The sequence below is a fragment of the Grammomys surdaster genome, unplaced genomic scaffold (assembly GCF_004785775.1).
Source record: "Grammomys surdaster isolate TR1022 unplaced genomic scaffold, NIH_TR_1.0 125878, whole genome shotgun sequence".
Taxonomy (NCBI): Eukaryota; Metazoa; Chordata; class Mammalia; order Rodentia; family Muridae; genus Grammomys; species Grammomys surdaster.
Window position 1 is genome coordinate 337,545 of NW_021620703.1, and position 15,219 is coordinate 352,763.

The 15,219-nt window shown below is 40.5% G+C and overlaps 1 protein-coding gene across 1 annotated transcript in view; it reads right to left on the bottom strand.

Annotated features, from left to right (window-relative positions):
* Tmem117 (transmembrane protein 117) overlaps nucleotides 1–15,219 on the bottom strand; it is a 437,212-nt gene that overhangs the window by 194,880 nt on the left and 227,113 nt on the right. Inside the window, exon 4 of the mRNA XM_028752174.1 lies at nucleotides 15,118–15,217. Within this exon, the coding sequence (XP_028608007.1) occupies nucleotides 15,118–15,217 (100 nt within the window). The remainder of the gene's footprint in view (nucleotides 1–15,117; nucleotides 15,218–15,219) is intronic.

Here is a 15,219-nt window from a genome sequence, read left to right on the forward strand (position 1 = left end):
ATCCTGGCTCCAGTGATACTTGCTAGCTTTTCATCAGGGCTGGTATAATTTGTGCAGAATCCATTCTACTCAAAGGATCCCCAAATGTGAACCAGACAAGCATCACACTAATGAACATGGCAAACCGTACTGAGGAAAGTCTGAGAGGCTTCAATTCTACACAACGGCATCCAGGCAACTGAGGAAAGGTAGGAGTGGGGAGATGAGCTTCATGAAAGAAGAGCATAGACATCTTAATATTTGTGTTTATTTAATAACTACACCATGCATGTTCATCAAAAATCCATCTGTGTGCTGTTCCTAAGAATATACCAAAGCTAGCAAGTCAGTCAATAAGGACAGCAGGAGCTTGAGGCTTCTCTGCGCCCATGCTGGCAACAACCAACCTGGCCACAAAAACATGCATTTCATTAACACTCCAGTAAGTGTTATTATGAACATGATTTTTGCCTGTTTGAGCCATATATGTACATAATAAGTGCTAAGCAGTGTAAGAGTTCTCAGTTCCTGTCTCTCCTGAATTGTACTGGCTTAGACAGGACTAACCCTGTTGACGAAGAACACTTTTTATGCAGTATAACAGATGTTCCAAAGTAATGCCTCCTTATTCCCCAAAGAATGGTTCTTTGAATATTTCTGTCAAGGATCAGTTTCTAAGTCAAACAAATATGGAGTTCCTGGTTAGTGGGAGGGTTAAGGGGGTGTGGCCTTGTTAGAGGAAGTACGTCACTGGCAGGAGGGAGAAGGAGTTTGGAGAGTTTTAAGACTTGAATCATTTACAGGAAGCTTTGTGCTTACTATAAGGGATGTGAGCTATCAGCATCCTGCTCTCAGTACTACTCTTGCTGTCTGCTCCCACTCCTTGCTGCCATGATGGGACCTAAATCTGGAATACCAACCTGGAAGAAATAGACTAGAGAATCTCCAGTATCCGTGCCATGAAGACTATGAAGTCTTGGGAGTATAGAGCTACATAAAGCAACCATCATCCTAGAGGCCCTCTACTGGTACTTTACAAGGGTATCCAGTGACTGCAACTTCTCCTACGCGCATCATGCTTCCCAGAATCCTATCTATCCCCTGCAAGGCAGCCATCCCAAACTAGCAGGCTTCTGTGGATAGGGGAAGAGAGACGAGCAAACTGCAGGCCCCACGACGGAAGAGCAGGCAGACATATCTATGAGAGTACTGTGGAGGGGATCCAACAAGAAACTGATTGGGAGGAGGATGAGATCACTCAGAGGTCAAAGAAATTGTTACATCTTTAGAAGAACTGAGTTTAGTTCCCAGCACCTACAATGTGACTCATCTGTGACTCCAGTTCCAAGGGATGTGACAGCCTCCTCTGACCTCTGAGGGCACCAGCCACAATGTGGCATGCTTACATAAATACTAACGTGATAAAAAAATACATAAATAAATAAATTTTAAAAAGTGAGCCAGGAGCCAGGCGGTGGTGGCGCACGACTTTAATCCTAGCACTTGGGAGGCAGAGGCAGGCGGATTTCTGAGTTCGAGGCCAGCCTGGTCTACAGAGTGAGTTTCAGGACAGCCAGGGCTACACAGAGAAACCCTGTCTCGGAAAAAAAAAAAAAAAAAAAAAAAAAAAGATGAGCCAGGATGGGGCAAGGTAAGGATTCCACTGAAGATGGGGTATTTGTTGGTACAGATAGTTTTAGTCAGGTCATCAAAGTTGGAGATTTTGGGGACCGAAAAAACTCATAGGTAGAATAGCTGGTGGCCAGAACTATACTAACATTAGATCATACTTAGCAGTAATGGTATTTGGATGTTACACTAAATTTAATATTTATTTGCAAGGAATATGATCCAATAACAGCTCCACTTCTCCCTTATAGCAAATGTTTCATTTTTACCAGATCTGCCTGGCCTAGATGACACTGAATCTGCAACTATGGAAATTACTGTTTATCCTAGAAAGCCACTGTTACTTATTAAATTGTTACAACAGATTGAGGACTGGGATCCGTGAAGGATGGTTTGAACAGAAGACAGCCCGGCAGGACAGTAAGCTTCTCCTAACCAGAAGTCCCGCAAGGTACTTTGTTGGATATATGTCACTTATTTGGTGGAATACAATGCTTGCTCACTTGTTCTTTAGTGGAATTCCATACATACGCAATCAGTGCTTGTTGAGGGGATACTGTGATGAACGAGAGACACTCAATAAAGTTTTAGAATACTAACAGTTTATAATCTTATAGCATGAAAATCTGATATATTTAAAAGTTATGCAGAGATGATATATTTGATGAGTTTCATTTATATATATAAAATCTTCTGAGCAGGGTCCACATATGATATCAGAAATAATGCCAAGATGTATATTAAATGTGGATTCATTTCTACTCCGTGGGCTAAGTCCTAGCTGAGTCTCATGGGTGCCTTGAGGTCAGAGTTCATTAGTCAGAGAACATCATTAGTTTCAGAAAAGTAGGATGAGCCACAGAGACTGACACTCAGGTAGTATAGGTTCCAAGAATATGTCTTTTTAAAAAAAGTTTCTATATAGTCAAAATTAACTATAAATATCAATAATCTAACTGATCTAAAAGTGGTTTGTTGCTAACTTTTATTTATTTTTAACTTTTCATGTTTTAAAAATCTATAAACATGGCTGCCAAAAAGTCTTCCGTTGATTTCATCATCCTTACTGCCAAGAGAAATTGGGTTAAGTATACCATACATCAGGCAGAAAGTGCTCAGATCTCTAGAACTATCGGCTTTCATTGTTGTTCTGTAGCTACGGGTTCACTTTATCTTTTATAATGTATTTTAAGACCTGTAAGGGACATACTGTTCTTTTCAACGAAAATGATAGCTTCTCTCCAGGTTTCACGTCAAGTGCATAGTTAATCTAGGTATCACTACTCATATATCCTACAGTCAGGTGTCGAAGCAAGAACAATTTGGACCTGTTTAATTGGCACACACAGTATGCTAACCTTCCTTTTGGCTCAGGTCTAGGCATAAGAGAAATGATGGGAGTGGACTTTATCTTTGGTTTTAATTGATATCTTCAAAGATGACAGCAGTGTTTATTTGATGTTGCACTAGACTAGTAAGTAATTATGACTCCTCGCCTGTACCATGTTGGGCTCAAAGAGACTTACGTGCCTCACAGAGCCACTGGGTAGACTACAGAAGGATAGGACATTGGACCAGGGTCTAGAATAAACCTTAGTGTATTTCAGCAGCCAGGGGGAAAAGTTAGTTCATTATTTTCTATCAGCTTTCAGACAAATAAGACCAGAGAAGGTTATTATGTGTGTAATTTTAATGAACTCTTGCTTATGGGTCTAAGTATGGCTCAATGGTGGTAGTTTACTTGCCTTACTTGGCTTGCTTGAGTCTCTAGGTTTGAATGCTAGCACCAAATACAGAAGGAGGAAGAAGGCAAAGAGGAGGAGGAGGGAAGAAAGAGAGGAAGGGGAAGAAGGGATTAAAGCAAGAGACAGAAGGAGAAAGAGAGAGAGAAAATTCTCTTAAGCAGTTCTTCCCATAATTCATTCAAATACGCTTGCAACCTGATGTGATAGCTTTTATAGGCAATAACAACAAAACCTAAGCACAAAGTACTTCGTTGCTATAAATTTCCTTTTGATGTTTATAGAACATTTAACCACAAGTGCAGCATATTTTATGAGCATAAAAATCTTTAGTATGCCCCAAATCCTTGGGGCAAACAACTGCTAAAGGATAGCAATTTCACATAAACAAAACACTTAGCACTTAAATACCTAGGAACTGTAGCATCTATCTTAAACAAAGTTAGTCCGTATAAAACCTTAACTCCCTTCCAGTTCTAGGTAAAATATACGTTGCACCAGTAGCAGTATGTTTCCCGCTATATTAAACTCAGTCTTTGGGGAGGAACTAAGGTGGGAGGAGTAAGAAGAAGGAAGAGGAGGAGCTAAGAGAAAGGAAGAGGAAAGAGAAGGGAAAATGGAGGCAGATGTACATGTGTCCCCAGCAGTCTAAGGTAGTTGTAATATCTAGATTAGGTATTGGGTAACACCTCTAATTGTGTGGCTTCTTGTTATTTGAGCATTATCAAATATATAAAGCTATTGGATAATCTTTATACATTAGAGTCTCATTTCTACTGGGCCTTCATGGATGGTGGGATGGTCTGGGCTTAGCTAGCCCAGCCTTGTGGAGACAGTGTGGAAGATTGGCAGAGCTGTTCAACCCCATTTATTAAATATTAGCAGTAACATGCACCACCTACATTTGTCAAAGGAAACCAGAGTAACAGCTGAAATGCACACTGTGAAGAGTAATAGTTTGACTAGATGCTACAGTAGCATCACCTTGAGCCCAGAAAGACACACAATCTGCTCTGTCTAGTTCATGATAAAATCCAACCAATTCAGTGGACAAGATAGCAGAAAAAATCAACTCGAATGCTACTGCATTATATCTCATGTTGTATTAAAGTCTCCCACAAAATACCACCCCCCTCCCAAATTAGGGTAGTATTGTAGTTGAACTCATTCAAAATTTGGAACCGTACTGCCTGCATTCAAATATGACATTGAGGAAGGATATGATACACTTCTTATCTCACTGCTTGCTTAGGGTTATTTAAAAAAGAAGAAAAGAAGGAAGATGAAGAGGAAGGAGTAAGAGAAAAGAGGAAGAATGGGGGAGGTGGGAGGAAGAATGAAAGAAGACGAGGAGGAAGAGGAGAAGGAAGAGGAAGAAGAGGAAGAAGAAGCAGAAGAGGATGAGGAAGAAGAGGAAGAGAGGACTCGTTTTTTAGTATTCTGAGTAATGGATCATTCCACTCATTTCTTTTCCCTTTTGTTCAACATGTCCTGTTATTCAAAGTACTTACAAATATGTATTTATGTGTATACATGTAGAATCGCACATGTGATATGGTATCTAACATATCTGGCTTTCTATTAATATGTATGGGACATGTAATAATACATAATTATATCAGTATTTGCATAATTTGGTTACATGTAAACCCTATTTTATGTGTGCATGTGTGTATTAGTATATTCATGTGTACATGTTATTTTGAACATAGGTAACGTAGTTATATTAATATAAATCAGCATGGATAAGCACTATTTCAAATATCAAATGACATGCTTGAAGTGATGCTTGGCTTACAGAGTCCTAGATAGAAGGTCAAAGGCTAAAGACATGAACATAAAGGACCTCATTTATCCTTAAGCATCCAAAGAATCTTCTGTTTAATCATGCTTAACCTGCACTAACACTAACATCTAGACCCCATCCACGACAAATCAGAGATCAATGCCTCCTGACAATTAATCAGACTCTTCCAGGTGAATGATGGACAAATGGTACTTTAAGAAGCACAGAACATTATGGCAGGAAAGTTATAGAGAATGTGTGGACAAAGGGGCATGTGTCCTGAGGATGAATAAGGCATGATAGAACTAAAGCATCTAAAACAGAGCCGGGACTGGGAAAACAAACAAACAAACAAACAAACAAAAACTCCAGAATAAGCTGGCTGTGGTGGCGATGTCTGTCTATAAGAAATGTCCTCAGTGTTTCTCAAGTTCACTGTGCTTTAACCCAATATCACTTCTCAAGTGGCTTCTGTGCCTTTAGTACGGAATATGCATACACTCTTAGAAAATGAGTATAATTAAATACAAAGCACTTACTACATACAATGGACTTATTTTTTTATATTTGGGGGAGACATTAATGTTAGAAGACTGACACCAAAAGCTGTACTCCCCGCTTCTATTATTAAACATCTAGACATTATATTACACTTCCTAAATTAAGAAATCCTTTCTTAAATGTCATATTCTATTTATGCTTTTCCAAATCCAACTGTCCTGAAAATTAAAAGGCTCTTGATCCATCTGTGATATTATCTGAGACTAGACCCTCCTGGCTTATCAGTTTTTTAGTGAGAACTTTTTTTTGAAGAAATATGAAACACAAAGCTAAGATATTTTAGTGACATTAAAATATTTAAATACGCTAAAGCAAAATGACCACGCCAGTAACTTCTAAAGAATAGAAAAGAAATATTTTTTAAAAATGCTTTTGCATATTCTTTCATTCCATCAAATGGTCAAACTGTCCATGTTTGGAGGATTTAATTGCTGCTGCATTATTTTGATTGAAAATGTTGGCACCAGAGACCTTTGTGTTCCCAGGTATATCTAGATGGTGGTCTATGCTGGCTCTCTGTCTGGATCTTCCTGTCCAGGGCATGGCAGATTCCTAACAGGCCTCTATGAGATCACATAACCACATCTCTGCTTCTTTCCTTTCTCCCTCCTGTTCCTCTGATTTCCCATGAAGATCACTTTCTCAGTAGTGTGACAATTCTGTGTGCTTATAAGAATACTCCAAGAAAACAAGACAAGAGTCTTGTGACCTCAGTTTCTTCAGAAACTTTAAAAACAGAACTGATCTTGGGATGTGATGTTTTGCCCCTCCCAGATGTAGCAGATAGGAGTGAGTTCACTTTGGATTGTTCACCATACCTGTCTATTTTTATTTGTTTACTCGCCTCTATAGAAAATATGTTTTTACCTTGGTTTGTCCTTGTGACTATACATACATTTTACCCAGGTGACTTCCCTTTACTCTCAGAGTATAAACTGTCTGATGCTCTGAATAAAGTGGGCTATTGCATGATACTTCAGTCTGTCTCATTTTTAGGCCCTGCTCTCTCAGATTCATACAGCCAACTATAGAGTAGGTAACACGCCCTAAATCACGTACCCTCAATTTCCCTGATATGATGCCCCCTAGTGGCACATAGCCATAATTAAATGTTCAACCCAGTTTCCATCGTAGATGAGTAAAATAATGAAATGCAGCATACAAATTGTCCCAAACATGATGTTGTCAGGAAGGTGTGAAGTAATGCCACGGTCTAGGTGGAGAAAGCTAAGTGGAATGTGCAGGTGAATGTTCCCAGGACCAGCTGCTCCAGGGACCGGCACTAGTAAACACCTGACCCACAACCTTCTGCTTCTCAACTCAGCCTGTCCACTGAATTTGTTAATCCTGTCCTTCTAATCCCTGTTTCAGAGTTTAAATTCATTTCTATCATAAAATTCAGTAAATTGTAACTGCTGCTTTATTTCAAGCAGTAAATCAAATTCAATTATGCTTTTTATTTTGTCATTGTGAGAAATCAGTGAAAGAGAAATAATTAGAAGCCTGGCATCCATCACAATACAAATTGTCAAGATCAGTTACAGGCAGAATAACAAGCTAGACTTGACGTTGGTTATTTTCAAGTTATTGCTCATTGATAAATTTAGCTCTTTCAGAACAGTCTAAGATGCAGGACTGTTTCAGAAATTTTTTTTTCATTTATGTATATGAGCATTTTGACTGCATGTGTGTCTGTGTACCACGTACATGCAATCCTCATGGAGGCCAGAAGAGGGCATCAGATCCCCTGGGACTGGTCGTATAGATGGTGGTGAGGCACCATGTGGATGCTGGGAATTGAACCCACGTCCTCTGGAAGAGCTGTCGGTGCTCTTAAGCATGAACTTATCTCTCCTGCCCCTATTCAAGAAAAAAATAATAGCTGAAGATATTTCTTACTTGGCTGAAATGAAGATCAAACATTCCTTCATTCTTTCCTTCTTTAGTACGTAACAAGCATATACAATTTTTTAAAACTTACATTTTAGATTTGTATATACATGCAATTATAAATGTTATGGTTTCTATACTTAAATTGAAAACAAAAAAGACAGACCTCTATTTTTCAAACACTTCAGATAGGTTCTGTTCTCTAAATGTTAACCCAGAAGGAGAATAAGAAACCATCATGTGTTAAGCGACTTTCAGATCTATGCCTCTAGTGATGCTTAACCAAGCCTTTCCTTTCTCAAGTGACTTAGGAAACAGATCTCAATCCCTCTGCCTTCTCCCCACAGCTGGGAGCAGGGCCATGGACCAACAACAATGACCACTGAAGGGGGCTGTAGGGAGTCTGTGTGGCTCAGCTTTTGCTTTGTACACTTGCCTTTTATGTCACCATTCAGTAAGAATCCCATTACCCATCTGTTACTTCACGGCTTGTCACAAGCTCGTCCCTTCATAGCAATGGAAATATTTTAGCGTGAGCAAGTGCACAGCCTAGTGAAATATGCTGTGAGGGGAGGTGGGGGAGAGAGTTGGCACCATGTCTCTGGACCAGTGTAGCTGGCCTTCCTCCCTTCCACAAGCATTCTAGAGCCACCACTGTAGAGTTAAGTTACAGAACTGAGCTAGGGAAAAGGGGAAACAAAACAGTACTATGTTCTCTTATTACTATCTTCTCCTTAGAAAATACTTTATGTAACTCAGGCTCTTCTGAAAGTTACCCTACAGCAGAAGATGACCATGAACTGACATCTCCTGCTTCTACCTCTAATGTATTATAACGTAGGTATGTATCATCATGCCTGGTTGTCTTTAAAAAAAATACTTATTTTTTAAAATATTTTTCTTTGAAAATTTCAAACATTGTATATAAGACATCTTTCTTTTCATTTTTAAAATGTTTTATTTATTCTTGGAGAATTTGTATTGAATACTGTAAACAATATTGCATACACTTTAATCAAATTCATTCTTCTCCCCAACTCCTTCCAGATCCTCCTCCATCTTCCTATCCACTCAACTTCATGTCACCTTTTTTTAAAGACCAAAACAAAATATGGAGTCCCTTTTGTGTTGTCTGAGTATTTCTGAGCATGAGGCCTGCCCAGTGCCACGTTTGTGTTGTCTGAGTATCTCTGAGCATGGGGCCTGCCCAGTGCCACTCCAATGAAGAACTCTTCCTCTCCAGTAGCGATCAAATGTACATAGCTCGTCTGACAGAGACGGGACTCCATACCCACTTTATCTTGTTCTTATCTACATCCCACGGCCTCTCCAACTTCCCTGAGTTTCCCCTCAACAGCTCCCTCTCAAGCTCTTGTTCTCTTTCAATACACACACACATACACACACACTCACATACACTCACACACGCACACACACTCACACACACTCATACACTCACACACACTCAAACACACACACACTCACACCACACACACGCACACACACATACTCTCACACATATATTCACACACTCACACACACACATTCACACACCTCACACACACACTCACACACACTCACAAACACTCTCACACATACATTCACATACTCACACACTCTCACACACTCTCACACATACATTCACACACTCACACACACTCACACACTCACACACACTCACACACACACTCTCTCACACATTCACACACTCACACACACTCACACACTCACACACACATACATTCACACACTCTCACACATACATTCACACACTCACACACACATTCTCACACACACACATTCTCACAAACTCACACACACTCACACACACATTCTCACACACTCACACACACTCTCACACATACATTCACACTCTCACACATACATTCATACACTCACACACACACACACACACTCCATTGAGTCTAGCCAGCAACACCTCTAACTGCACAGCTGTAGAGTCATCCGTTGAGGCATGGACAACCCATCACTGTCCACATCTTCAGTGAAAAGTGGCAAAGTGGCTACAGGCCCAGTGGCTCCTCAGCCAGAAGTGGATCATGGACGCTCCTATCCACTATGTGCTACAATTTTTAACAGCCCTGAACTTGTGCCAAGAGACCACAACTGCTTAATTAGTTCATGACTGCAACAACCATGGCATGTCCAGTGGACAGCGTTTCACAACACTTTCCCACATTCTCTGGCTCCTACATCCTTTCCACTCCTTGTTCTCCAACGTTCCCTGGGCTTCGGTGAATATTTCTTTAGTACCCATTTGATGCCTGGTTCTATGGTGGGTGCTAGGAGGAAAGCTGTGAACACACTGGTATTATCTGCCCCCTTCAAGAGGCTTCTGTGTAGTGTTGACACCTTCTGTGTAGATAGATACAACTTTTTGAAATATTGTTATTAATTAATAATATTATTGATATTTCATTTTAATCAATTATTCATTAACAACTGATAATTAAAACGTGGTTTATTGTGAAATTCAGTTTCTAAAAAAGTACAAAATACATGCATATGTTATTAATTAATAATATTTAATTGTAATTAATTATTCATTAATAATTGATCAATAAAACATGTAGGTTTATTATTATGAAATTCTGATTCCAAAAAAAAGTAGAAAATATGTGACAGTCAAGAAGGTAGCAACTGACATTTCAAATATTCAGATAGCTAAAGAATATTTATATATGAAGCAAGCACAGGTGATATGGAGGAATAAACTGCTCCTAAGTAACATTTCATCCTGGCTAACTCCCCTTCATGGTGCTGGAAGTTTCCCCAAGAACTACTAGAGGAGGAAGGCAACAGTTTTACCCAACTGTGATGCTGCACTGAGTGGTCTAGCAAGACATGCCCACTGGGAAGACCATAATCAAATTATTCTGCTAGAGAGATGTAGGATTAAGCTGCCCCTAAGTTCTAACCTTTCTACTCAGAGATCAGTGCACCTCTCAACCCCAGCAGAGAAGCTTCTTTTTGCAGCAGACGGTGATTAACACGGGTGATTAACGCATTACAACAGGTGACGTGCATAAGGAGCCATGGAGTTCTCAGCTCTAGACAGGACATCTATGTCACACTCTGCCATCGGGCAAGGCTCAGGGATCACAGTGGCAGGAAAATTCTAAGACCTGAAGATAATAGATATCTGAAGTAAAAAAGAATTTGCCATGCACCATTGCCCACATGAACCCTCAGCGGCTGGGACTGCATGCAAAGGCCTGCCCAGGATCAAGTCAACCAAAATCTCAGTGTGTATGGGGGAGGGCATCACGAATCCACCCTGAGTCAAGAGGACATCACAGCGGGTGGCTGCTGGGGAGAGAACGCCAGTTTTCCTCCGAGGTGCCAAGTTCCTTGATTTGTTTTTGTTTTTGTTATTAAAAAAAAAAAACCACATGAAGTTAGCACATGAAGTTAGTAGGGAAAAGTGCTGGGGGAAGAGGGGAGGGACTCAAGGGAAGGAAATGAGCAGATTGGCTGTACAACGAACACATACTGTATATATATGAAATTCTCAAATGACGATAAAGGAATAAAACCACTTTTTTTTCCCGTAAAATCGTATTCTTGCTCAAGCTGCAACAGACACCATTAAGGAAATTTAATACTTTTATTTCTCAAAGTAGTCTAATTTCAGACGCTCCATTTTTTTTTTTCTAACCAAGAGGCATTTCTTCAGGTAGATATTGAATAACGATCTCGAGCTCTAAAGAACTTTCAAGAAAGCGTAGTATTAAAATCAAACAGTGTGCTATACGAGGCACAAGAAGCATCAGAAATAAAAGTAAAGTGACGGATGGTGTGGTAGATTAAAAAAAATGGACCCCACAGGACCATCAGGAGCTGTACTGTTAGGGGGTGTGGCCTCGGCAGAGTGGGCGTGACCTTGCCGGAGGAGGTGTGTCATTGGGGGTGGGCTTTGAGGTTTCAAATGCACAAGCCAGGTCTTGTCTTACTTTCTTCCTGCTTCCTGCATATCCAGATACTGAACTCTTAGCTACTTCCCCAGCAATATGTCTGCCTGTGTGACTCCATGTTTCCCGCCATGAAGATAAGGCACTAAACCTCTGAAACTGTAAGCCAGCCCCAATGAAATGTTTTTCTTTATAAGAATTGCCTTGGCCATGGTGTCTCATCACAGCATTAGAAACCCTAACTAAGAGGGATGACCTAATGTGCCTGTGACATAACGTCAAAGAAGAATCTTTCCTGTGTTGCCACACGTAAATGAATGCCCACAGCTGCTCCAGGCCATGCATGCCGAGACATGTGCACGGCAGGCGACATTTAGAATACAGGCTAACAGTCGTTAACAGTGCTAACACAACTGTCTCCACAGAGCATGTCTTCCTGTCACTGTGTTTGTACTTCCCTCCTTACTTCACCAGAATCTCGACCCTCTCACAGCCATGATCCATAATATTAACTGCTAGAAGACAAAAGCAAAGAGGGAGGAGAGATACCAGGGGTTGGGGGAATGGAAATGGTTAGCTGAAGACAGAAGGAGCCTCTTCCCTCTGGTAGGAAGTGAAAAGCAACAGCCTCGTAGTGGTGATGTCCACAGAACCCCAAGCGCTTTCAACATTAGCGGAAGTAGAACATGGAAAGTCAGAGCCATCAGCTCTTGAATGACAGAGCAGTAGACACAAAGAAAGTGTAGCTCAAGACAGCCAGTGTTTCTGCTTCACACACATGTGTTCAGGCAGGATACAACTCTTTGCTCCTAAAAATGGCAACAGTGCAGCCTGGTGCTGATTACAATGACACTTTATGCATCTCTTTGATTTAAAAACAAATATTTAACAAAAAAAAGAAAAAGAAAATGGTAAGCATAACAGGGCTTTGTATGCATTTGTCCTTCACACAGGGTTTACTGTAAAGCTGAGGACAGGGCTGGGCACTCAGTCATGTGATGGCCAGGGGTATTTCAGAGTGTTTGGGATCACTCGTGTCTGCATCACATCGATCTGGATAGCGTTTATGAACCATGGGAAAGTTGAGAATTATTTCCAGAAAAGAAAAATCTTTCACTACAGAAATCCATTAAGAGTTAATATGTGATTGTCGATGTAAAAAGTCACTTGCTTTTCCCTGAAGGTCACCGTCATCATTGATATTCATTCCATACTGAGAATTCTATGCACACGAAGGTCAAAACTACCTGAGATTTCTCTCGTGAGGAAAAATATTATTTTTTAAAGCGTTATCAATGCACACACATGTAGGCATATAAATATTTATTGGAAAGTTGCTGCCTGTCAATGAATAGGAGAGGGAATAGAGACTGCGCTCTGGGAATCCTCCCTGTGTGGCTGCGCCTGCAAAGCAGGAACTTGCATTTACTTTGTCATTTCTACCTGAGTCTAGTAGGGAAAGGTCACGGTTTCATATAACATAAGCAGAAAGAGAACCGGCACTCTACCCCAGTTTGCAGAAAGGGAAAGTGGAGCAGCCCAGGGGACTCAAGCTCACAATGGGTGGTTATGACTAAAACACACTATTCTTTTCTAGCTTTTTAATAAAGCAGTGATCTATAGAGGAGAAAGAGCCAGGTTAGCACATACAAATACAAGACATTAAAGGAGGAGACATTAATCTTTGAGTCTGAGTTAGACCTTGAAGAAAAGATAGCATCATGGGCCGATTCTTTGTGTTCCTCTTACCTTTGCCTGTAAGAAAGCAGACATATACAGGACTGGAAATACAACCAGAAAGGATGAAATGTCAAAGCTACCCTATGCACATCCCTTTGAAGGAGACTAAAGAAGTAGACTTAGAAACAACAACAATAACAAACAAACACCACAGAGGCAGAGCTCTAGACGGATAGGAGTACCACAGTGAGGAAATGTTTGGAGACTTTGACAGAAACAGGCCATAGACAAACTGATACCACAAGAAAGGCAGCAAATGGCTTAAGTACTAAAGGCTGGCATGAGTACTGGCATGCACTTTATCAGGCTGCAGAGTGATTTTTGTTAAGTCTTTACTCCTGTTGCTCCTTCATGGGCTTGTCAAGAGCAAAACCAGGAAGTGGTAGGCCACACCACCTATCTACCTTTGCACTGGTAATGTCATGGCAACTCCAGACAATCTGCATCCAGGCCTGGGGCGTGGTGAGATCTACCAAGGGTCCAGAAGTCCTGGCAGCATGAGGCCTGGCTCAGTGACCTGCCCTTCAATTAGTAGAGTAGACCCAGACAAACAACTCAGCAGCCAGGGCGAAGCACTGACATCTGCCACATACTTCAGCATGTTAAGTCCTAGCTAGGGCCACACATTTTATATTTATAAAAAAACATATAATAAAAATAGAAAACTATGAAATCCACTTGAGAAATGTGAAAATTGGGTCTATATCTTACTTCTTGTAGGTCAGCACATGACCTACAAGTATCTGACTTGATAGTATCAAGTCAGAGAGTCCTAGTCTCTGAAACCTTGATCTGGTTCTCACTTCCAATTTATTTCGCAGAGTTGAGCTAAAAGTCACAATCACAATGAATGTAGAACTTTCTCAAAAGATACAGCCCAAAATCTCGATTACATGATTTTCCAATGTGTGTACCTCCTCCTAAATAGATTTTACAAATGGAAATGAAGATTTTAGTATGACATAGCCTGCACTCCATGAGTAGCCTATTCTAATCACTATTTTCACTCATTAAAAGTAAGTCACTATTAAATGAATTTGATTTTGTCTATGGGTGTTGGGGAGAGAAATGTATGGTTGCACATATGTGCACATGTAAGTAAAAGCCAAAAGACATCCTTAGATGCCATCATCAGGAACATCATCTACCTCTTTTGAGGGAGAATCTGTCAAAGGCTGCCCAAGCCCAAGTGCTCAGCTCTTTACCCATGTCCATGTGGTCAACAGCAGGCTGTGTACATATAACAATAATAAATCTAGAAGTCAGGCACTCAAGAGGACAATCTGAGCAGAGGCACGGGGTGGATCAGAATGGGGAGAGGACACACAGCATTGGGGCAATTCTGGAGTATTCTTATATGAAATTCTTAAAAGATAACGTCAAGTTTAAAAACCCAGAGCTATCGAAACTCTTAGTTACCAGTGAGCCATTGGTTCATGGAAGAAAACAAATTTAGAGACCACCTAAAGAACGTCTCTGGTGCCCTTCTGAGACGTACCACATTGCATTCCTTACCTGGCAACTCTGTGTGTCAGAACGACAGCTGCCAAAAGATTATTCAGAATTTCATAGGGGGGATTTTTTCCTTTAAGAAGCATATATACGTACATGCATAGATTCTGGCTGCATTTGTCACTTTCTGAGGGCAACAGATATCAAATATAATCTCTAGACTAATCTATGCTTACAAAATCAATTCTGAACAAAAAATACGCAATTAGTTTTCAACACTGGTACATACTTACTAATGTGTGCTCTTAAAACAATTAGTAATTCTTCCCACAACATCCTTCGGACATTATGGACACCCCTTCCATTTGACATTTGTTCAAACTGAGAGAAGTTGTGCTTTTCTTACCATCCAGGCTGTGACGAAGTCCCCCATCCAGGTCCCCACAGCAGCTAGTTTCATGAAACTTTCATTGCGGATGCCCATATAGTCCGTGATGAGATATGCTCT